Source organism: Euprymna scolopes, chromosome 33 (assembly GCF_053919585.1).
Source record: "Euprymna scolopes isolate OS-2025 chromosome 33, ASM5391958v1, whole genome shotgun sequence".
Taxonomy (NCBI): Eukaryota; Metazoa; Mollusca; class Cephalopoda; order Sepiida; family Sepiolidae; genus Euprymna; species Euprymna scolopes.
In genome coordinates this window covers 10,668,680-10,694,160 of record NC_136514.1, presented here as the reverse complement: position 1 = coordinate 10,694,160, position 25,481 = coordinate 10,668,680, and the positions used below count along the sequence as shown (strand labels likewise).

General features: G+C 34.6%; 1 protein-coding gene across 2 annotated transcripts in view; it reads left to right on the top strand.

Moving 5' to 3' along the window:
• Positions 1-25,481, top strand: part of LOC145258140 (contactin-3-like) — a 527,582-nt gene that overhangs the window by 483,853 nt on the left and 18,248 nt on the right. For both annotated transcript variants that reach the window (XM_080115925.1, XM_080115924.1), the window contains exons 20-22: positions 19,312-19,456; positions 20,089-20,210; positions 22,658-22,853. In XM_080115925.1, coding sequence (XP_079972051.1) covers positions 19,312-19,456; positions 20,089-20,210; positions 22,658-22,853 — 463 coding nt within the window. The remainder of the gene's footprint in view (positions 1-19,311; positions 19,457-20,088; positions 20,211-22,657; positions 22,854-25,481) is intronic.

Sequence of the window (25,481 nt, the reverse complement as noted above, 5' to 3'; positions counted from 1 at the left end):
AAACAGCGAAACAGTACTGTATATGGATGACTATATATATATATATATATATATATATATATATATATATATATATATATATATATGCGTGTGTGTGTGTATGTGTATATAGTTTCTTCTATTATATATAAGTTACGTTGTGTATGTTTATGTGAGTTCCTTCCTCATAGGTTCCGAAAAGGCTGAGCCTATCTTTTGCAAATTTCACACAAAGCTAAGTTATATGTTTGGCAGTGTTCTTAGATATGTTTGGTGCAGAAATTCATCTTATAAGTATCGAAAATCGAAAAAATTCGATCTTAAAAATAGCCTTTCTTCTCTTATAGAGAAAAATAAAAAAAATTTACAAGGGAATATTTTTCAAGGGAAAAAAATAATATTATGATAATCCTTTTATTTTTCTTAACCGGTGTAACGTAAAATATTTCCTTTAAAACGTTAAGGCTTCGTGTAGAATCAACCACACTATTTAATACAACTACTTATCTGAGTCGTTGCAATGGCTGCTACAAGATATATAGCATACAATGAGAAAATAGAATTAAGATATGTATAAAGCCATGTAAGCGGGCTTGTCATAATTCAGATGGCGCCGCGAGTATTCTAACGAACAGGAATTATGTGAATGATGAAAGCAGCTAATTCGCGGCTTTATCCTCAATTCACAAATAGGGTTCAACATTCAATTCACTTAAAGATGCTCTTAATTATAATATTTCTATATGTACAGATACTAGTTTTCCATGCTTACGCTTTCATCAGTACACGGAGTGCTGCTTATTGATTTCTAACGGAACTCGAACCAGGCAACACAGTTTACCAGATATAATGAAGTTAAATAGTCAACAGTTTCGATAAGGAAATAAAGAACGCTTCCTAAACAAATTTTTCACAATACATATATCTTTTCTCAAACTATGTTTTGCAAAACCGCTAGTACTCTTCTTATTACGTTTATTTCAATGAACACGCCCCTTCTAGATATTCCCTAAAAGAGGGTAAAAAACATTTTTACTCCCTGTCTATATAATCCTACCACTCTCGCATTTTCACCGTCAGAACGTTCTTAAACGATATCATTATTTTCATAGTGTGGCTTACTCTCCTCCGAGAGAATTACTATTAGGATGTTTATCAAAACATTTGCATTACTTTATAATATTTTAACATTATTATTACAGGTTTATTGAATAAAACATTTAAACTTATTATATTTCTTCCTTATATTACAGAACGAGTCATCATGTGAAAATACTATATAGAAAACAATAATAAAAACATTCTCTTGCCCCCCCCTCATATTTCTTTATGTGATTTTCGTGTTAAATTACATTTTAACCGTATATGCTATTTTTTTCCTTAACCCTAACTGGAAACGAGACCGATTTAATAGGAGAGTATTACGAAGTAAATAAACAAACAAGCTGATTTTATATTACTTACTCTAAAAATGTTTGTGTGTTTTCGTCGAATACGATTTTGAAAATATAAGGATGTACGTTCATATTTTCAATGTTTCACTTGTGTAAGAAAAACATCATTTTTGTATTTCTGTATTTACAAAGCCACCATAACCATGTTTAGTATTCTGTACGGATACATCTTGCCTGGGTGACGCATTTATATCTATCTATCTATCTATCTATCTATCTCTCTCTCTCTCTCTCTCTATATATATATATATATATATATATACATATATATATATATATATATATATAATGAGTTTGGGAAATATATATGGAAATTAAGCTACACAGCATTTTTCGCATTTCCTTTTCGTGAGAATTCGTCAGGCTAGTGAATATTCTCTTGATTTTATCCTGATACGTTTTGAATCTAGACTATATATATATATATATATTGTTTTTAAAATATAATTAGCCACTGACACGTATTTCGTCGTCCACGACTCATCAGAGTGGCTGAATCTAGCGAAAGTGTTGGACGATTAATCGGAATAGGAATCGGGAATCGGAAAAAATCGGAATATTTGGAGGTATGAGAATCGGAAAAAATTGCACTGATTTTTCGGTGCAAATACAATTCTTTTAATTATCTTCTTTTGTTTGTTTAAAGCTAAATCTTCCATTGCTGGTAATAATGATAAAATAATGCATATGTATTTATTTTAAACCATTAGTGAAGCTGAAATCGATAGATTGTCCCCCACAAGTATATTTTTAAGTTGTGCCCGTTTAATATGTATTTTTAAGGCAATCAGAGAAAAAATAAAACTATATATTTAAATATTAAGAAATGTATAAAGAATCTAAATCGGAGTCGGTAATTGTATCGGAATCTGGAAAAATATTGGAATAATCCCATCACTAATATATATATATATATATATATATATATATATATATGTATATATATATATATATATAATATGTGTGTGTGTGTTTGTGTGTGTGTGTGCGTGTGCGTGTGTGTGTGTGTGTGTGTAGTATGAAGAATCCCCACGGAGTTGAAATGCGAAAAATCAAATTTAATCATATGTTTTTCAAAACTTCTCACCTAGATCTACAAACGTATTTTGCAGTTCAAAATTAAATAGTAAAATGAATGCACAAAAACTCATATAGATATCTAGAATATAGCGTTTTACGCATATCCACACAAATATAAATATACTCTGCTTATTATGTGTATACAAACACGCACATATATATGTATACTATGTATACATACACACACACATACACACACATACACATACATACATATATATATATATATATATATATATATATATATATATATGTGTGTGTGTGTGTGTATATATATATTATACTATGTATGTTACCTTGTCTGTATCTTGGACTTACGGGTGGAAATTGTTTTTCGTTTTATTTCTTTAAAATTTTGTCTTAAATGTGTGCAGGAAAGAGTGAAAAAAATAAATAAAAAACTTAAATGCATGTTTATTGTATGTTGTTTGTCTATAGATAAAGGAGTTCGAGTTTACTATTTCTGACCAGAAAATGTTTCGTTCATGCTTGGCTTGACGTTGGTGCCGGGCGATTACTCAGAGCACCTGTCGAGTTTCGAATTTAGAACAACGGCACTGAGCAGAAGACAAAGTTTCAAATAGTTTCTTTTTTTTTTAAGTAAATATAAAACAAGAATGCAAGAACAGGGGAGAAACAAATAGAAAAAGTGAAGTTAAAACGTAGACCTCATACGTCTATGCACAATATATATATATATATATATCCGTTCGCGATAAAGCTAGAACCCAGAATTACATAGAATCAAGCAATTGCATCGACAACGGACAACGCCAGACCCAAAGTGGGTTACGATGTACTGCATCTCATCAGTGGCGTGCTCCGACATAGGAGCGAACCCAAATCGTCGCACTCATGAAGTGTGCAATACTGACGACATAACCATATCGGCCACGGCGCAATCTATTGGCTACGCCTCGATTTTTTAAAATTCTTATATTTTTATCCAGTTCTACATTCTACGATGTGACAAGCAACGCGTCCTATACAACTAAGATATTGCACACTTCATGAGTGCGATGACCTGGGTTCGCGCCTATGTCGGAGCACGTCACTGATGAGATGAAGTACATCGAAACCCACTTTGGGTCTGGCGTTGTCCGTTGTCGATGCAATGGCTCGATTCTAAGTAATTCTGGGTTCTAGCTTTATCGTGAAAGGTGTATGTGAACGGGTATTTATATATCTACCTATAATCTCCTCTTAATGTCTAATATATATATATATATATATATATATATATATATATATATATATATATATATATATATATATATATATATATATATATATAATTTTTTAAAGGAAATTAAACCTGGGGTCTAAAGAGCAAAGTTTATTGTTATGTGTCAATACTTAATGTTATGTGTCAATACTTAAAAATAATCTTTCTCATAATACTGTGGATATATAATAAGCGCAATAAGTATGTTACTCCTAGAGCTATATTAACATTGATTATAAAGATTAATAATTATAAATTATGATTCAGTTTCAACAGGAAAAAGAAACAAAACAAATTGATTTTGTTTGTATTTCCAGTTAAGACGAATTCACAATTATTAACCTTTATAATCAATATATATATATATATATATATATATATATATATATATATATATAACCGTTAACATACATTTTTCATGATAAAGATAGAACCCAGAATTAGATGGAATCGAGCAATTGCATCGACAACGGACAACGCTAGACACAAAGTGGGTTTCGATGCACTGCATCTCATCAGTGACGTGCTCCGGCATTGGCGCGAACCAAGGTCGTCGCACGCATAAAGTGTGCAATACTAACGACCTAACCGTATGGGCCACGGCGCAATCTATAAGCTAAAACTCGATTTTAATCTATATCTATAATCTCCTTTTAATGTCTAATTTTTATATATATATATATATATATATATATATATATATATATATATATATATATATATATATATATATATATATATATATATATATATATATATATATATATAGTCATCCACATACAGTACTGTTTCGCTGTTTCACAGCTCATTAGTGCGGAAGTATTGAAAGCATATATGACAATTAAGCTACACACAATTTTCGCTAATTTATCCATGTGGATAACTGTCAGGAATAGACTTAGGACTCGTAACGAAACATATATATATATATATATATATATATATATATATATATATATATATATATATATATAAATAGATAGGTAAATAGATTGATCGGGAAATAAAATAAATAAATGAATATATAAATTGAATAAATTACAGTATATATTAATCCTCAAACATTTGAGCAATGATTGAAATAAAGAATAATCTTTAGCCGATTGATTTTAATCAGAGGATTAAAATTGCTCAATAATCTAGTATTGGTTAGCATTAATTAAAGACTATATGCAAAATAAACAAAACTCTTTTTTATAATTAAATGACATTTTTAATAGACATAAAGAGGATTAAATTGCAAAAAATCAAACAATTTATGACGTCAGCAATCACAGGCGTGTATGGATTAGAATGGATTCCACGAATAAGTTGAGCAATCCAAAAATATCATGAAAATATTCAATATCCCGGATGTTTGTAAGGAATTAATTTGTAAACAAATTTCTTGCCATTAGAAATTGCTTCCCGGCAAGCTAAAAGCAAAAGGAGTTCAGTAAAAGAAAAGATTAATTAAAATATTTACATTTACATTTGAATATGTTTTCTTAACTTTTTGCATTGATGCGCTCGTATGAATACTAACTCATTCCTATAAGAACGGAGCAGGTAATTCACGGGAGGATGATTTCTGATAACAATACTATTAATATAGTATCCACTCCTAATGAAATGTCATCATCTGAGTGTTCCGTTTTATCGACGAAAATCCCCAGATCAGCATCAGAGCAAATGCTGAAAGGGCATTCCTGATAAAGCCATCTTCTTAGAAATTGTTCTTTTGAAAAATGTGTCCATATTTAGGGAGAAAAGTCAGAAATGAAGAAATAGGAGAGAGGTGTTAAATTATGAAAACAAAAAAATATGACCCCCTAAATAAAACAGTAAATAAAACAGTAAATAAAAGAAATTAAAGGGGATTGGCAATAAAAGAAATTAAAGGGGAACCCATTGGCACGAGTCGTTTTCTCTTGTCTGATCTTTATATATTTTGTCCAGTACGTTTTCTTCTTTTATTAAAACTCTAAAATCTATATATCAGCTTGCAGTACATTTATTTCTGCTTTGTGTGGTGAGGATTATATCTTGATTAGCTTTGCCTGGTCGTAAAATACGCTTAAATATGATATTTTAATTGGTCCAGATTTCTTACAATAGAGTAGTGATTTCAAAAGTAAAAAGAAAAAAAAATAGTATTTGGATGCCATCAGCTAAAATCGATACCGAACGCAAAACTATCGCATTCAAAGCTGGTTACATTTTCACTGTTTTAACGTTACACGCATATGAACTGATTAAAAATTAAAAATAAACTAAGATGAATGTACAAAATCTATAACTATTTTAACCGGCTAAAGACCCATGAAATAACGGTCGACTAAAGAAAATCCATTCATTTGACGCCCCTATCGACGCTTTGCGACTTTTAGTTTCGGAAGAGATAGAGTTGAAAAATATTGTGACAGAGAGACAGACAGACATAGTGAGTTTTATAAATTAGATCTTACTTTAAAATTTTGACGTAATATTTACCTCCGTTAATTGGTTATTCCAGGGTACAAAGAGCGCCAGTCGTCTGTGAGTGCATCCTTTAAAAGCTCGCTCATTTTGTTTAAACAATTTTTACTAGAATCATCTTATATATTTCTCCACATTGCAATGATGGCATTTTCGTTGAAGAATACGATAGTTATCTGTCTACGTCTTTTTATTTCATAATAAAACTAGCCTGGGTGCCCGGCATTGCCCGGATGTGAGGTGTGTGTTGAGCAAAAAAAAAAAAACGAAAAAAAAAATGGTAGTAGGCAGGCAAGCTCGAATCGGTGACGCGAAGGCGAAAAAGAAAGTGAAAGAAAATGTGACGTCTTACCGCTACTCCATGACGTGACCGGAAGTTCGGAACGTTAAAATTTGGCAATCCAACACATACAATGACTTGTAAAAATTGCTCGCAAAAAATCCATCCCACTTTGTAGAAAATTGTCCAGTTTTTTTTTCTAAACAATACACTTCTTGTAATTAAAAAATACCTACGTTGAGATTGAAACCAAAACCTAAAGGCAGTGAATCAAGTACGATAACCATTAGTCTAGCTCGCCCCGACCCTTAAAAAGTGTTTTCGAACGTACTTATCCTTAACATACAGAAGATGCTATGCAAACGACTTACGCATGTGCAGTCATGAAACAGTTTACAAAGAGATAAAATTCTGATGACCCCCAAGTATCAATTTTTCGATTTGATCCCCTTAGCAGAGTTTTCATACAGATGAAAAGCGATTCAAAAGTTTTCCACGTGTCTGAATACCCTATATATCTAATTTCAAGTATAGATCAAGAATTTGAGTATATAGGTTGAGAGTTGTCTTCTCGTACACAAATTCTCACGTTTATAGATATGTAGATGCACGTGTATGTGTGGGTCGAGTTTTGTTTTTAGGTAATTGTCTTCCTTACATTCTAGTCGTCCCTCATTTTAGGAATGAGGAGGAATATATGCATAGCAGTAGGTGTTCTTGTTTATGGCTCTTAATTAGATATATATGTTATTTTACGTATCTACATAATATTTTATGTTAATATTTGTTGTATTTTCTTAGACAGTGTTCGAGACGTAAGTAGAGGTAGATGTTATGTTTTGGAAATAAATATAGCAATTAAGTTACATAGCATTTTCTGCATTTCGTCGTCTTGAGGATTCATCAGGCTATTGCGTGGAATTGATGTTGCTCCGTGATAACATGTTTGCAAGTCAGCCAATCTGTTAAGGAGAGGTGCGGGCGAACTGTGTCCAGGCAAAAAAAGGTGACCTAGACTGCATCCAGGGAAACAGAAAAAGAAACAATGGGTCAATCTCAGGAAAGGTGACGTAGGCTGCTACCAGGCAAGCAGGAAGAGAAACAATGGGAAGCTTGGGATCTAGAACGACCTAGATCCATGAAGTTAATCGGTCACGGATCAGACGAAAACCAGCAAAAGTGCAATAAACAAGCTGGCCAGAAAAAGGTTAATAGGCCGAAGTGATACCAATAAAAAGAGGAGAAAGAAAGAAAGCGAAGCATAGACAGAAGCAAGACACAGATTGACACAGGATTCTGCGACCAACCCTCTGCCAATAAACTCCACACACTTCGTTGAAATGTACATAGTAAATAAACAAAGTCTTATAATAAACAAAAGTGTTCATTTTCAAATTAAGTGACTGTCCATTTTGTATAGACTAGAATGATCACAAGCCAGACATATATATAAAAAATCAAATTTTTAGTCATTCTCAAACTCATTTTTTGTAACCAATGAGCGCACGTAATGTTCCTTTGTTGTTTTAGTGAGGATTTATTTATTTATTTCTGTGATCGAATTATAATTGTGATTTTTATTTACATTGAGACTAAGGCTGTTTCAGGACTGCCAGCAACCACTGTAAAAGAGTAATAAAAAGTGCAAGAGAGCTATATGCCCAGTCTGTTAAATCCAAGGTAGCTGATCAGCGGCTTGGTTCCCACCAGTTTTGGCAAATAACAAATAGGATCCTGAACAGAAGTGTGCGTTCTATCCCAACCATTATCAATGGACCAGAGGTCATCTCGTCAGCGACAGACAAGGCCAAACTATTTGCAAAGAACTTTGCAGCTAATTCTACCCTATGCGACGAAGGCCATCAACTCCCCATATTTCCTCCTATAACACAGAACAAGCTAGGTAACATACAAATATCCGTGCATGAGGTCGCCAAGCTAATCAAGAACCTAGATTCCAGTAAAGCAACTGGCCCTGATGGCATCCCAATTATAGTGTTAAAAAAGCTTCAACCAGAACTTGATCCCATACTTACGAAACTATTTAAGCGCTGCCTTAAGGAGAAGTGCTTTCCGACTCCCTGGAAGACCTCATCAGTTTGCCCTGTATTTAAGAATTCAGGTGATAAGTCATCTCCCTCTCAGTACAGACCAATAAGTCTCCTGTGTGTTATGAGTAAGTTGCTGGAATCCATATTAAATAGAGAAATAGTCAACCACCTCAGCAGGAATAACCTTCTTAGTGACACACAATATGGTTTCCGCTCTGCAAGATCTACCGCAGATGTGCTGACGGTTATATCCCACAGGATTAGTGAATCTCTTGACAAAGGCTTCCTTTCTAGGGCAATTGCTCTTGACATATCAAAGGCCTTCGACAAGGTATGGCATAAGGGTCTACTTCACAAGATTTCCAGCTACGGTATAACTGGAAATGTTTTCTCAATCATTAAATCATTTCTCTCCGATAGGCTCATAAGAGTAGTGGTAGATGGACAAAAGTCGGAGGCCTGCAATATAAATGCTGGAGTCCCTCAGGGGTCAATCCTAGGCCCAACTCTCTTCCTGATCTACATCAATGACCTCCCTAAACACATACTTAAATCATTCGTTGACATCTATGCTGATGACACGACCATCTACGGCAACACATCAAAGGCTGTAAATGACAAAGTTTTCTCTGATTCTCTCTCCTCTGATCTCGAGCGCGTGGTTCAGTGGGGGAAGAGATGGCTGGTTACCTTTAATGCATCCAAAACCAAACTCCTATCCTTACATCATTAACGCTCTGATCCCCATCTGGCATCAATGGTGATTGATGGCTCTCGTCTGGGTGAGGCCCCGTGTTTTGACAAGCTTCTGGGTTTGACCTTTACTCCTGATCTGAAATGGAACACGTACATCAAGTCTGTTGCCAAGGTCGCTGGAAAGATGGTGGGATCCTTCTACCGCTCCAGAAGATATCTCACTACTGATGCAATTCTCTATCTATATAAAAGCCAAGTACGTCCAAGGATGGAATACTGTTGCCCTATCTGGGCAGGAGCTGCTAAAAACAACCTATCCTGCCTTGACAGAGTACAAAATAGACTTCGTGACTTAGTGGGGGATGACCTTTTCTCTACCCTGCAACCTCTCTCCCACAGAAGAGACGTTGCGAGCATATCCTTGTTTTATCGTTATTTCCATGGCAGGTGCTCGTCTGAACTCCAATCTCTAGTCCCCCCTCGCCAATCCTTCACGAAAAACACCCGTCTAGCTGAATCCACTGTGAAAAATTTACCCACTCTATATCTGTGCCTAAATCAAAACGCGGATTCCATGAACAAAGCTTCTTTCTTATAAGTGCACGCCTGTGGAACTCTGTTCCGTCTGCCTGCTTCCCACCGGACTACAACTTGGATGTCTTCAAGTCCAATGTTAACAAATTCCTAATGACCCGCCCCCTTAAGTAAACACTTCATCAAATCTCCACACTAACGTAATGTACTTGCAATAACCCTTATCCCTGAGTGGCTTCTGGGCCTTGATGTGATCACTGTGTAAAAAAAACCCAAAAAAACATGTTTTTATATTAGAATATTATTTTGTGCCTGTATGTGTTTATGAATTATAATTATTATAATTATTATAATTATTATTATGACCATCATTTTTGTAATGGTAGCTGTTGATACTATTAGTAGCAGATTATCATTCTTTTCCGTAACGAAAGATATTAATGGTGAACTATTACAACTAATAATAACATCAACGCAAAAAAATAAATAGTGTGTGGGCGTGTGTGCGCGTGTGTATGTTTGTAAGCATTCCAATTTAAAAGAGGCATTTAATTCGCACTCATAAAATTTTATTCATATTTTTACGAAGTACGTCTTACACACGTTTCGTTAAATAGCGGGATGTCGACAAAAATGGCTGATTAGAGACAAATTTATTTTTCTTGGAATGAAAAAAGAAATTGGTTAAGAAAATTGTTAATAAAAAGAAAACTGGCCAAAAAATAAGAATAAAGACTGCAATCTTCATATGCACCCTCCCCATATATATATATATATATATATATATATATATATATATATATATATATATATATATGTATATATATATAATTATTTTTTTACTATAATAATTAAATACCTACAGACACTAGTGTTTCATCCTTTCGGGATTCTTCAGTGCAGGGTGTCACGATTACTACCAGTCGGAGGATTCGAACCCCGCTCGATTAGCGGAGGCGGTATCCATTCAGCTACCATTAACCGTGTGAAATAGCGTTGAATTTTAAACATTTTAATTTAAATGTTCATTACGTCAGACAGACAGTGATCAAATCGTTATACGATGATCTACGCATAAGAGCTAAATTGACCGACTTTTAATTCAACTGAAAGTGCTCAACGATAAGAAACGAATTTCTTAAAGGGGCTGTCATAATTATTTTTTTACTATAATAATTAAATACCTACAGACACTAGTGTTTCATCCTTTCGGGATTCTTCAGTATATACATATATACATACATATATATATACATATGTATATATATGTATGTATGTATGTATGTATATATATATATATATATGTGTGTGTGTGTGTGTGTGTGTGTGTGTGTGTGTGTGTGTGTGTGTGTGTGTGTACGCTAAGAACGAGACCAAACGTTATGAGGGAATGAATGTTGATCAATTAATATTTCACCCTCCTACAATTTATTGTTATCGGAATCAGTAAAATCGCCCCTTTTTCAATCAAATTGATTGATGGCCTGCTCTAGTGTTGGACCCACTGCGAGGCTACCGGGATGGAAGCTTAACCCGCTTTCTTGCAGTTATTTAGTCTACAACACATTATAGCTTACATTGCACTGTAGAAAACACACTGTCGGTTTTATAAAAGTATTTTTATAAAATGGCTTGAATTAAGGTTTAAAATTCAATAGTCAAGTATTATTGTTAAATTATGCTCTAAAAAGAAACATTCAATTCGGACAAACCCTTGTCACATCAAGAAACCTACTATTAATTTTATATGCCGGACCTTTCTGCTCATGCGGTAATTAAAGTTCTCAAATAAACTTGTGATGTTAGGCTGTATACGGCGTTAAGGTTAATCAAAATATAAATAGCCTGTTCCTTCTTTCTTCAATTTTTTTCAGTTCTTGATTATCGGTATTTATCGAAGACATTCCGATACAAAACATATCTAAGAACACTGCCAGGCACATAAATATATTTGTGTGAAATTAAAACAAAAACGATCTGGCTGTTTAGACCTCTATAGGGAACAAACTCCCACATACAAAGTTCCTCTTATATAAGAGTAGAAATAGGGATATATCGCCTGCAAAAGTAGGGGAAGTCTATACGATTTGAATTTATACGGTATTTTTGTAGATTTCTTGTAGGAATACTATAACTATACACACTAATTATGATTTATATATACACACTAATTATACTTTATATATACACACTAATTATACTTTATATATATATATATACACTAATTATATTTTATTTTCTTTATTTAAGTCGTACTTTGGATTTAGTATCCGGAAGTTGATACGAACGTATAAATTAAAAACTATTGCATTCTTATTTTAGTTCCTGCTGTTAAGTGTCTGACTCATCTTTGTTGTGGCCGAATTATGAAGCCAGATACTTGAACTTTCTTTTGGACCCTACTTACAGGGCCATAAAGTTTAGCAAACAAGAGATACTTTAAACCTGTCCTAATTCATGCATAGTTCACAGAATCCGGGAAATCTCTCACATACTTAATGTGAATTATTCATTGTTGGGGTTTTAATATTGCTTTGTTTATTTTTTTCTTTCTTTTGTACATGCAAGGGTTGAAGAAAATAATGGAAACGCTTTGTAAATGTTACATCAATTTTAAAACAACTATAAAAATTAAGAAAAAGTCAGTTGCATTTTTTCTTTAAGAAAATTGTTGTCCTTGATAATTGGTTAAATATATATATATATATATATATATATATATATATATATATATATATATATATATATATATACAGTGCATATTAGTAAGAGAAATTAAAATACCATATCTTTCAGATTTCAACATAGGTCAGATTGTTGGTGCTCAGGCGACAGGTATTCTTTTAACGAAAGAGGCTGTGATAGTGAATGTGTCGAAAAGAAATCTCCCGAAGGTGATAACAGCTTATGAGAAAGAAAGGGATACATCTTTCCTTAAACAAAATTGTGTAAGAAAACCTAGGCCGTCTGATCAGATCACAAAAAACGTAAAGGCTTTGTTAGGATGGTAGAGAAAAGGCAGAAAACCACGGCACCCAAAATTAGAGCAGAGCATAGCAATCCTCTGAATAATCCCATTTCAACAAAAACTGCTCGCCGAGAGCTTCATAAGCTTACATCACTGCTTCAACAAGCTATTTCTATTATTGTGTCCAACCCTTGTGTACACACACACACACACACACACACACACACACACACACACACACACACACACATATATATATATATATATATATATATATATATATAGATGCGGGTGTAACTCAAGGGTCTATCCTTATTGTTGAACCTTCATTATTTCTAATATTCATAAATGACCTCCCTGATAAAATTGTCTCCGAGATGGATATGCTTACTGATGATACAACGCTCTATAACAGGCATGAGAGGAAAACAAATGAACACATTGCTAAGGAAATCACAGAAAAACTAGAGGAAAACCCCCAATCTGTAGTGGAATGGGTACAAAAATGGATGGTCACATCCAATGCTGCCAAGACTAAGCTTGTTTCCTTAAATAATTACAACCACCAAAAGACATATTACCTGAAAGTATTCCTAGACTTCATAGGGAACTTTCACAGGGAACATGAGTTGGAACAGATAAATTGAGAGCATGATCAGGGCCGCTGCGAGGAAGGTAGGCTCTCTCTCTACCGTGCTAGAAAGTTACTTGCGCTTGAAAGTATCCTGTGTTTCTACAAATCCACCATTCGCCCATGTATGGAGTATTTGTTGTCATATTTGGGTTGGTGCATCTACTACTAGCCACTCGCTCCCTGACAGGGTGTAAAAGAGAGTCGCCAACCTGATACGTCCTGAACTGTCATCCAAGTTTCATCCTCTGCCTGTTCTACAAGTATTTTAATGGTGGATGCTCTGATAATCTACAGGCCCTTGTACCCCTCGACGTAAATACACCCGACAAACCCGACAATCATTAAAATCCTGCAAATTATGTCCCAGATAGTAGCCCCCTACATCAAAGTGGCACTGTGCCTTGTTTGGGGTGAAAATGCAATTAAAGATATCACACAAAACTCTAAAGAAAACATAGACTCCGACATTTTTTGTAAATATTACCGGCACTCTGGGTGTGTGTGTGACACCATCGATACTCTGCACTGTTAAGATTGTGTTCAGCAAGCGGTTGATCTATTCATTACCCTATCTCGTTCAAGCCATGATCACCCTTCCACAGTTTCCAGCTTAAAGCTGTTCTCAACTGTGTCCAATAGACAACTGGACTATCGCTAACCGTCGTAGGCTCAGGACCGTCGTTAACTGTCGTAAAACTCATTAACACACCTAAAACTCCCTCTAAAATATATCGATATTCGTTCCGGTTTGTCATCATGTATTAACTGACAATCCCACCTAAGCTCCTTCTTTGTGTGCCTTGATGATTTTGTTCTGATAATCTTATTTCCAATTCAAAAAAAAGAAACATAATTTTCCCTTTTTTTTCTTTTTTTTTTGTTTTCTTTTTTACTTTCTAACGTTTGGGATAGGCTCACAATCGATTGCACCACAAAGCTTACCTAACACAAAAAGGGTAGATACGTCAAAAACAGATAAACCAAACACGTTTTAGATAAGTATGTTTGTGTGCTACAGATGTTCTCTTATCTCAACGCAATCAGATGCGGAATGATTCGCGTGCAGACAAGAGTATTTTCTTTTCAAATTTGTTTTAACAACCGCTTGCCGTTTCCACGGCGTTTATCTTTATCTTATTAATGGACGAACCAGAAAACTGAACCGATACTCTTTTGTCTAACTCGGCTTGGGATTTTCTATGGTCGAAATTCATCTTGATTTGAAGATGGTGAGAAAAAATTGGTTGCAAGCGCACGTGCATACGGATTTACCTCATTTTTTTTTTCGAATAAAAAATCAAAGAAGTTACATCTGAGGTTTCCCCATTTCAACTTTGTAAGCCTGAATTAATTGTGGTTTCTTGCATTTTTCATGCACAACTGTACAGTATTAGAAATATTTTAATTTCTCATATTATTTGGATTCTGCCGGCTACTGTTCTCATATTAAGTGTTATTTTCACAGTGTTTTAGTCGATGTAACCTTCCACTTCCTCCGGATGTATCTTGCGGAAATCCAACTTCTTTCTGTTGAACTAAGGATTTTTTTTGGAACCCTTTATTTAATCCATTGGGGGGCGGCATGCACACGTTTCGTCAGCAATTACTGGGTAGAAGTCCTAAGCATTTTGGAAGTTTATTTTAATTGCACTGATAATTGAATATTTAGTCTCGAAAAGAGTGTAACTTACAACTAAATTACCAAGTACTTATCCACTGCATCAGGAGTCCTTGCGGAAGAATCCAGGTAATAGGAATAATAAACTCTCACCTCAAACATTCAAGACAATAAATATCCCCTAAGCTTCAGTTGACATTTTAAAGTATTTTGGTAGAATAAAATATAGGCATGAACTCTTGTCGTTGGGCATCTATAGTATACACACACACAAGCACACGCACGCACTCACACACACACACACACATATATATATACATATATATACGTTTTATTTTTTATTACAGTATCTTTCTGTTAAGTTACATTATTGTTTCGGCTACATGGCCCTTTTTTTTTTGGCCGTCTGTAGCGTCCTCAGACTTTTACAGAAATGTTCGCTATTTTGGGATGAAAGAGTGGAAGGGGGAGGGTGCGAGGAGGGCGGAAGAGGAAGAGAGGAAGGGAACAAGGAGGGAAGGTGGGAGGCGTTTGGTATGTCGATAATGTTTTAGTTTTGTGCGTTTAAGGAACTTGTGGGGAGGTTCATTTCTGGTGTGGCTGAGGGCATAGGGATACATGAGGGGAAGGGGAATATGTGGGGGTGGAGGGAGGGGGGTACTTTAAAATTCGAGTCTTAGGGTTAAAGTTTTTAGCGTCTCGTTGGTGGTGTGATTTCTTGTTAAGTATGTCTTGAGCTGTTGGGTGTTCGCTTATGTTTGGAGGCGGGGAGGGGGGCTATGATTCGGTTTATTTATTTTTAGTTTTTATTTTGTTGTTAATTGTTTGGAGAGGGTCAGAGAGCGGTCGCGGCCACGGGTACACACATGCGCACGTACACATATATACTTAAAAGAAACGGCCACAGGTACATATACATGCCATATATATATATATATATATATATATATATATATATATATATATATATATATATATATATAAGAGCTACGAGTTTATATAATTTTAGAAAATATCAATCACTTGAGTTTCAAACAAGTTTTATTCACAGCAGTTGGTTAAATCCAACTATGATTTTATTAATAATATTCATTATTGTTTAGTATCGCGTGTACTTAGTGTTGAACCTTTGGAAATATAGTTGCGAATATCTTAAGTCTTCTACCCTGTTATGACTAATGCAGCGATAGCAGGCTATCCCCATGAATTAAGAAAGGATTCAATTTGAAATTCATTATAGTTTCCGGAATTTGACATAATGATTTTCGAATTCGACAAGGCGCAACTGAAGAAACCGCGAGATTACATATAGCTAAACGTCGTCAGAATGTCACCTGTCTCTGCTCTATCATTATTTCCATAGCAAGTGCTCGCCTGATCTTCAATCTTTGGTTCACATCTTGCCAAAATTGTATAAAAAGCACTCGTTTACCTACAGCCACTATCAATAATTTCCCCCCACTCTCTCTGTGCATACATCTAAATGCAAATTCTATGAACAGAGCTTTTTTCTAGAACTGCTTGCATGTAGTACTCTGTTCCTCTTGAACCGCCCCCTAAATAATCCATTTCTACCCCTAACTATTAATAAGCTGTTGACTCAGAAACTACGATACACTCATTAACCCTTATACTCGAGTGGTCTTTGTGCCACTCGAATATAAGTGGTTATTCCCATGTAAAATATATATAGTTATCCACATACAGTATTGTTACGCTGTATCACAGCTCATCATTGCGGCTAGGCTAGAACCCATTTCTAGACAGAATTGAACCTACAACCATCAAGTTGGTCGTCGATAGTTCTACCCTATGTTCCAGGAATTTGTGCTCGTAAACGACCTCATCAATGTCCATTTATAGAAACTCGCCCATCGCTTTTACAATACTCGACCAGCTTGTTTATTTACAAACAGAAAGCTTCACATTAACGCTAATTAAGCGTCGCGTGAAATCATTTTACGACAATACCTTATCCAAAGAGGAGAGAGGTAAACGGTTGGCATGGCATAAAGCGGACAACAACAACAACAACAACAACAACAAAGTATGTGTATATGTCTTGGCTGGAATTTGCAGCTCTTTTCAAGGTTACAAATCTTTAATAGGCTGATATCCAAACCCTTGATGATCATTTATTTGTGATGGTGTAGTAATTCAATCACGTCTATTTTTTTTATAGTTGAAGAGACTCTTTAAAAGACGTGTCTAACGAATTTCAGTCTCCTTCTTTCGGTCTCAAGTGTATTTTGTGACGATTTCGTTCCGTTGTTGGCTGACGGAAATGGGCTGGAAAATCGCTCGTGTTTATATACTCGTTTATTGGCGATTGTGTTACTTGTACTCTATTAAGTAGACCTCTACTCCCGTTCGTCTCTCTCTCTCTCTCTCTCTCTCTCTTTATATCTATCTCTCTATCTATTTATTGATCTCCCTCTTTTCCTCTCTCTCTCTCTCTCACACACACACACACTGCCTGCCGCTCTCTGTCTCTCTCTACCAATGCATTAACCACACCTCTTTTACTTCCCTATGAACCTATCAATATTGAAAGTTTCGTGGATGGTTTTTGGCCTGATGAGGTTATTTTCCCTGCTAGGGGGTCATTGAAACACGTTTGCTAATGTGTAGCCAATAGCTCTCCAACAATCAATCAATCAATCAATATATATATATATATATATATATATATATATATATATATATATATATATATATATATGCACGTGTGTGTGCGCATGTGTGTGTGTGCAACAGGGCTTTCTATTCTTATAGTTTATTTCCTTGAACAACTAACTGGTTTCCCTGTACGTACGATCATGCAGAAATATTAATCTAATGTGAGCAAACATGTTCATAACTAGTCATTTAGGATAGCGTTATTGCTATGGTCTTAATTACAAGCAGACCCTTAGGTCTCAGTGGAAATGTACTTGCTTCGAGTGAGTTACCTTAACATCATAACGTTCAATACATCATAGAATTATCTCTTGCCATGTAATGTTAAAAGAATGGTATTCACACATAAATTATCTTAGATTACGTACTACAGATATTCCTGATCATATACATCAAATCCATTGCCAAGGTCGCTTGGAAAAAATAGTTGGATCATTCTACAGCGCCAGTAGATATCTCACTTCTGATGCAATTCTAAACTTGTATAAGAGCCAAGTATGTCCTAGGACGGAGTACTGTTGCCACATCAAGGCAGTAGTTGCTCGAATAATCCTATCCTGCCTTGACACTTTCAAAACAGACTTCGTAATCTACTAAGCGGTGCTCTTTTTCTTCTCTTGAACTTTTTCCCCCACAGAAAAGACATTGCGAAGCTGTCTCTGCTCTATTGATATTTTTATGATATCTTTTTATTTTAGTGTTCGACTGAGCTCCAATCTCTGCCTCCTCCCCTCGCTAAGCTTAAAAAAAAAACACTCGCCTAGCCAAAACCACTATCAATAAATTACCCCATTCTCAATCGGTGCCTAAACCTACACATGGATTCCATGAACAAAGCTTATTTCCTAGAACTTCCCACCCGTGGAAATCTGTTCCACTTGTCTGCTTTCCAGTTGACTACAATATCGTCGTCTTCAGGCACAATGTAACAAGTTCTTATTGAACCATCTTCATATTCATAATCTTATTTTACCAAATTACCACAATGACTAAAATACACACGTTAACCCTTATTCTCGAGTAGCTTTTTGACCTTGATATGTGGTGACCCCTTTGGAAAAAAATCATAGATCACGTCTTTGATTTTTAGATTATTGATTATTTGGGTTATTCAACTTATTACTCTCATCTTGATTGACATTTTGAAAACGTTTCGATCAATGTAATTTCCAACTTTCTTTGCGCGTATCTTGTTGAACCCGGGAATATTTCTGTCGAAATAAAAAATCTTTCTGTCAAACTTGAGAATCTGCAGGGAATTTCCAACAGAATCCATTATATAATACTGCAGCATACTTTTGTTCCATAAGCGATGGCTCGGTAGAAATCCTAAGTAATACGCAATTGCATTTTGAGTGTTGCTCGCACTGAGGATTGAACCTTTGATCTTCACAGCAGTGTACCGTTACAAACTGAATTTTACCAAGCACTTTTTCACTACGCCACGCGATAAAGTACTCGGTAAAATTTAGTTCAGTTCCCACTTTCCTGTAGATTCCCGAGTTCGACAAAAAAGATACCTCGGTTTAGAAAGATTTCTGAGTTTGACAAAATACATTTTGAAGAAAGATTATATCGACTGAACTGAATAAATTATAGTTCATTTAGGTAACTTAAAAATAAATGTTTATTCAATTATATTATTTTGTTTTACAGAAAACCTTCGTTGGTAAAATTGGGGAATTTTACGCCTTTGTGGGCCGGAAATATTACATCGAATACGAAGTCAAAGTACAGGCGTATAATGATCGTGGACTTGGACCAAATTCGACAATATCGAACGTTTATTCAGCTGAAGGCAGTGAGTATCAGATTCTTTTAAAATCTTTCAAACTAAACAAAGTAAAATATCTCTACTATATAAAGCTATTTATGTGCGTATGTTCACATATTTGTTGGCAGATTATTCACTACGAAACTAATTAACCGATTATTATTAAATTTGAATCACATTTGCTATGCGTAAACGCATGTAAGTGAATTATATTTAGTTTAATTTAGTTTAAGTTAAACGGTCAAAACAGAGGAGTCTTTTCTGAAAAGGAAGATACTTCCGATTTGGGAGAAATTTTTACAATATAACAATCAGTTTTAGAAATCAATTAATAAATATTCCTCAATTTTCAGTTTCTGTGGAGTATTTTACCGGATTTAAAGAGATGTATTATGAAAAATATAAAAATTCAAACATTTTAGATTTGCATTACATTTAGTCCAAAATCACTGGATAGCAAATAAACACGATTCCCTTTATTTTATTTTATTTCAACAGTCCTGTAAATGAAACCATTAATTTGAAAAATTTCTAGAACCACATAATGTAATGGACTTTGATAAGAATTGGAATTAGCCTTCTACAGTAAGATATTGTATATTGCATTCTAGTTAATTAGCGTCAATCTCTTTATAAAAACGCTTTTTCTTGTCTTTCAGTGCCCATCGGAGTGCCTTCGGACGTCTTCGCTGACACGTACAACTCGACAGCCATGGTTGTGTCTTGGACACCAGTCAAGAATAACCGGCATTTTATGAATGGAAAAATTGCAGGATATCAAGTAAGCATCCTTTACAGAATGTTTCAGAGAAAATTTAGATCTATTTGATATTTCAAAACCATTTGAAGAATTTAATAGCAGTAAAGCGCAATGGATAACTGTTTCTGTGTACCTTTGGAGGGTTCATTGCTGCACACCAAAGAAATATGAAAAGTGCCGAATTATTGAAAAGGGGTGACCTGCATGCTAAATGCGTTCAAATGTCCTTAAATATATATATATATATATATATATATATATATATATATATATATATATATATATATAACTATTTTATCAATTAGTAAATCTCAAACACAACAAACTTATCAAGATAAGAAAGGCTCTCAAGGGGGAGCAAAACTATATCATATGAAAGATACGGATTAAAAGTTATATGAAACTTCATTATATCATCAGAACAATAAGGAAACGTTAAGGGGAAAATTAAGGAAAACAACTTTTAAGGCCATGGCATCTCGAAGCTAAATGCTTCTCATCAGAAGAGAAGAAGGGTCAGAATTAAACAAAATGCAATTAGAGAAAGAATTGGCTTAATGTCATTTAGAAATGAAATGAAATGAGGTAGTACATATGTAAGTAATATCTTTTTAAATAATAAATTCCTAATGAACCGCCCCCTTAAGTAAACACTTCATCAAATCTCCACACTAACGTAATGTACTTGCAATAATCCTTATCCCTGAGTGGCTTCCGGGCCTTGATAAGTGGTGATCACTGTGTAAAAAAAAATTACTATGACATAATTAGGATCATTAAATAAGAGCCAATAAAAAAGGAGAAAGAAAAAGGGAGATAGAAGAGAAAGTGGAGACAAAGAGCGTGATAGAAATAGTAAATAGGGGATATGAAGTATATATATATATATATATATATATATCAACTGATAAATAGTAGATAAATAAAAATGCAACTATCTTGAAGTGAAGAAAACGAGAAAATGTTCAAAAAGGTATTCAAAATAAGTTCAAAAATATAAAATAATATTATAGTAAAATGATATAAATAATACAAGTTCCAGCGAAGTCTTTAGTTTAAGGTTTCAAGACAAAGAATATGTTAATAAATCTGATGATAATTTAGTTTCTAAATGCCGTCACCTGAAGAGGTTTTCTCTAAAATTTCCGTTTAATTTTTCCGTATTGCGTTGATGACATAGTAATGTTATTTTACTTTTATTCCTCATCTTTTATTTAATATTATATATATATATATATATATATATATATATATATATATATATATATATATATACATCAGCAGTTCCAACCGGCTTTGCTCGGCCTTATTTACTATTCATAACTTTATGTGCATATATATATATATATAACGTAAAATTTCAAATGTCTAGACCCAAAATTGGCTGACTAGTTTGCTAGAGACCGCAAAGATCAAATCTTTTGAACTTTGATCTCTTGGTAGCCAAATTCTCGACTAAAGGCTGGTCCCATGTCTGAATAAACAGTATCTAAAATTTTATATGGTTAGACAAAAAATTGACTGAGTAATTTGGTAGCGACCTCAGAGGTCAATTGACCCAAATTTTGTCCACTTTACATTTATGGGGGGAGGCTCAAACCAAATAAAATAGTTTGATCCACGTCTAAGTAAACTACATCTAAAATTTCATGTATTTAGACCAAAAATTGGGGGAGGAATATATATATATATATATATATATATATATATATATATATATATATATATATATATGTGCACGCACACATATATAATCAATTTTTTTGTTTATCCATTTTAATTATTATTTAACATATTCGATTATGTACTTATTTAAATTTTTACTGGCGGGGTGGGGTGGGGACTTTGCCTGGCTGTAAAATACGCTTAAATATGATATTTTTTTATTCGTGCAGATTCGTATATATTATTACAGTCGTTATTTCAAAAGTAATAAAAATATTTGGGTACCATCTGCTAGAATCGAAAAGAAAACATTCAAAGCTGGTGACGTTACCACTGTACCAATGTGACACCTATATGAACCGATTAAAAATTAAAAATAAACTAAGATGAATGTACAATATGTATGATGATTTTTGCAATAATAACCCAGTTTTGACCCCATAAAATCTATTTTTATCGGCTAACCCCCCCAAAAAAAAGAACGGTCTGTAAAAAAGCCAATCAATTGAGGTTCCTAGCGCAGCTCGGCGGAATTTCGTTTCGGGGAGATAGAGTTTGAAAATATGGTGACAGACAAACACTCATATATCTTTTGTATATTAGATTTTACTTTTATTAATTTGCTTACTAGTATTGTCTTCTTTCTAACTAAGTATTGTCATTACAATTATAGTAATTATTATATTTTATTTATTTATATATTTTTTTACTAGTTTCATTAATTTATTACGTTTTTATCATTAAATTTGTTTTTTTTCATTATTTTATTTAAAAAAAAAAAACATAATTTCTCTATTTCACAGGTTAACTGGTACGATAGGGACCTTGATCCAGAAAACCCACTGAAGTACTCGCAATCTTTTTACGGCTCTGATTTACAGGAAGTTTTGGTCATTGGTTTAATACCAAATGGTTACTTTTGGGTAACCGTACAAGTTTTCAATACAGCTGGCCTAGGGCCAGTCAGCGAATCATATTTAGGAAGCACAGGAATGGAAGGTATGGCCATTTAGAAGCGACCACTTATCACTTGTATATCCTTTGGGCAACGGCGGGCGACAAGCTAGCGTAATATAACTCCAGTTTGTCATTAGTTTATTTTACGTTTATTATCACTATGACGATGAACAAAACAAAAGGCTATGTGAAATATCATGTTCGCCGGCATTAAAGTCTCATCTTGAACCATTGCATCTGGTGTGCATTGAGATTTGGGCAGAAATCAGCAGGTTACAGATGTGCAGTAATAATCGCTTATGTGTTCATGCGGGAGTTTTGGTGCCCTGGTTTTCCCCAACCAAATAACAATTTATTATTACGAAAGAGACTGCGTGTATCTAGACAGGAAATGTCTCTTTCAACATGTAAATGCTACGTAAGTGTACGCCATGAGACATGCATTTGAACAATTTGGATAAATAGTACGATAAGAAATCAGATGAGCAGTAGATAAGGCCATGATGTAAAATAGCAGATCTAGTGTGTCCGGTGTTATATTGTTTATTGCTGGAAATAGGGAAATAGTCAACAATTCACAAAGAAACATTTACTACGGGACTTGGAACTGGAAAAGAGCGCATATGAGCGCGTATGAAAATATCAGCTACGGCGGATAGTTGGATGGCGAGCGACTGTATTAGCAGCAGGTGCAGCGTTTGAACACGTATGCAAATTTACAAGTGTGCTGCGACTTGCGTCTGAGAACACCACGTGGTCCAGGAGAAAGGAAGTCGAAACCGAAAGATACGGACTTGTAAAGTGAAGACGAGAATGGGCCAGCTGTGGCTAGCGTGCGGTCGGAAGAAACAGAAACGCTACCATGTTAGATGAACATGTGGCAGCGAGAGACTTTTTTGTAAGCATTGCCAAGACGGAAGATGGAAATAAATGCTTTTATTAAAAAGAAAAAATGCCCGATTTTTATTCATTTCGTTCCTCTATTTTTCACTGTTTCGTTACAGAACAACAGCTAATAACGAAACATTTGTTTTTTTTTACTTCCAGTTTGCGATTTTCAGGTCACTGGATTATTATTCGGAGTCAAGTTGAAAGATAGCCATTTTTACTGTAGGAAAGGGGAGGCATTTTCTTACCTGACAGAAAGATAATTATTAATCAAAAGGGATCATATCTTCATTGTCAACGTTGCCCCATCCACAGAGCTGAAACTGGAAGTCAAAAAGAGTAATCAATCCTGACTGTAACCTATGAAACTGGTTTGTCTATTACATGGGTACAGAGATGTTTTTCATAACATTGTCTATTACATGGGTACAGAGATGTTTTTCAGAGCATTGTCTTACTACAAAAAGTCATCTCCTGATCAGTCTTCACCAAGAAATTGTTACTAACACCAAACATACAAGGTGCCTTCAATAACATTCCAGATTTTGATGCATAAGCATTGAAAATTGATGTAGACTCTTGAAAATTCAATATGTTATTGCTGTACATCTTATGAGATTGCTGACTCATTTTTATGATTTCCTGTCCAAATGAACAGATACAGCAGTAATTGGAATACACTCAACTAAAGCTTGCTTGTCACACCAGGTAAATTAAACAAAATCCAATCTTGATGTGGAACACATTAGAAGAACGATACGCAATAAAATAGTGCTTTAAACTTAGAAAAATACCACAAATCTTATGGAATGCTTCAGACTTCTTTTGGAAGATATTATATGAATCGAGCATCAGTTTCCAAGTAGTATAGGGGATTCAAGTAGTACAAGGAATCGGTGAAGGATAAGAAGAGGCGTGAGAGGATTAAGGAAGACAGAACACCAGACTTGATTGGTCAAATAAAGAATTTCATGAATACGGAAGTGTACAGTTTGATGTCAGTAAGGGGATTATACACACAATTATTCGCGAGGAACTGAAACTTCGCGATGGAAGATTTATGCGAAGTCTGTTCAAAGAGTGCGGCCCACAACTCCATCCTTGTCACAGACTATTTGACAAAGATGGATACCAAGACACATGCGCAGAATCCCTATAGTCCAGAACTTATTCCCTTTCATAATTGGTTATTCCTTAAGCTTAAAGAAAACCTTAGAGGCAGTCGTTATGAGGCAATTGAGAGGAAAAAGGCCCACACAAAACGCTAACACAAAGACGAGAATGTGCCGGCTGTGGACGTTACATTCATCGAGCTTTCCAGAAGCTGTTGGAACAGTAGAACAAGTGCATTGCAGTCGAAAATGATTACTTCGATGGGAACTAGAGTTTCCTGCGTCTACTATCAATAGAAGTGTTAATACGAAAAGTGCTAGGAATCTGAAGACACATCGTATATCTTTCAAATCTGTCTGTTTGTAATATGATAGAAGGTTCATATAAACGTTCGTCACGTGTTCACGTTACGGCACATCAACTCTTTTAGATTTTACATATTATGGTCTTTTTTTTACATAGGCATCACCACCTATCAAGGCCCATAGACCACTAGAGGATAAGAGTTAAGAGTGGACAGTAGTCAATTGGACAATATAGTAATCGTTAGTAATGGAAATTCGGTAAATTTATTAACAAGTGGAACAGCTTATCAAGAACTTGTTTACGTTGGACTTGAAGACAATCATATTGTAGTCAGCTGGACAGCAGGAAAACGGAAGGCAATTC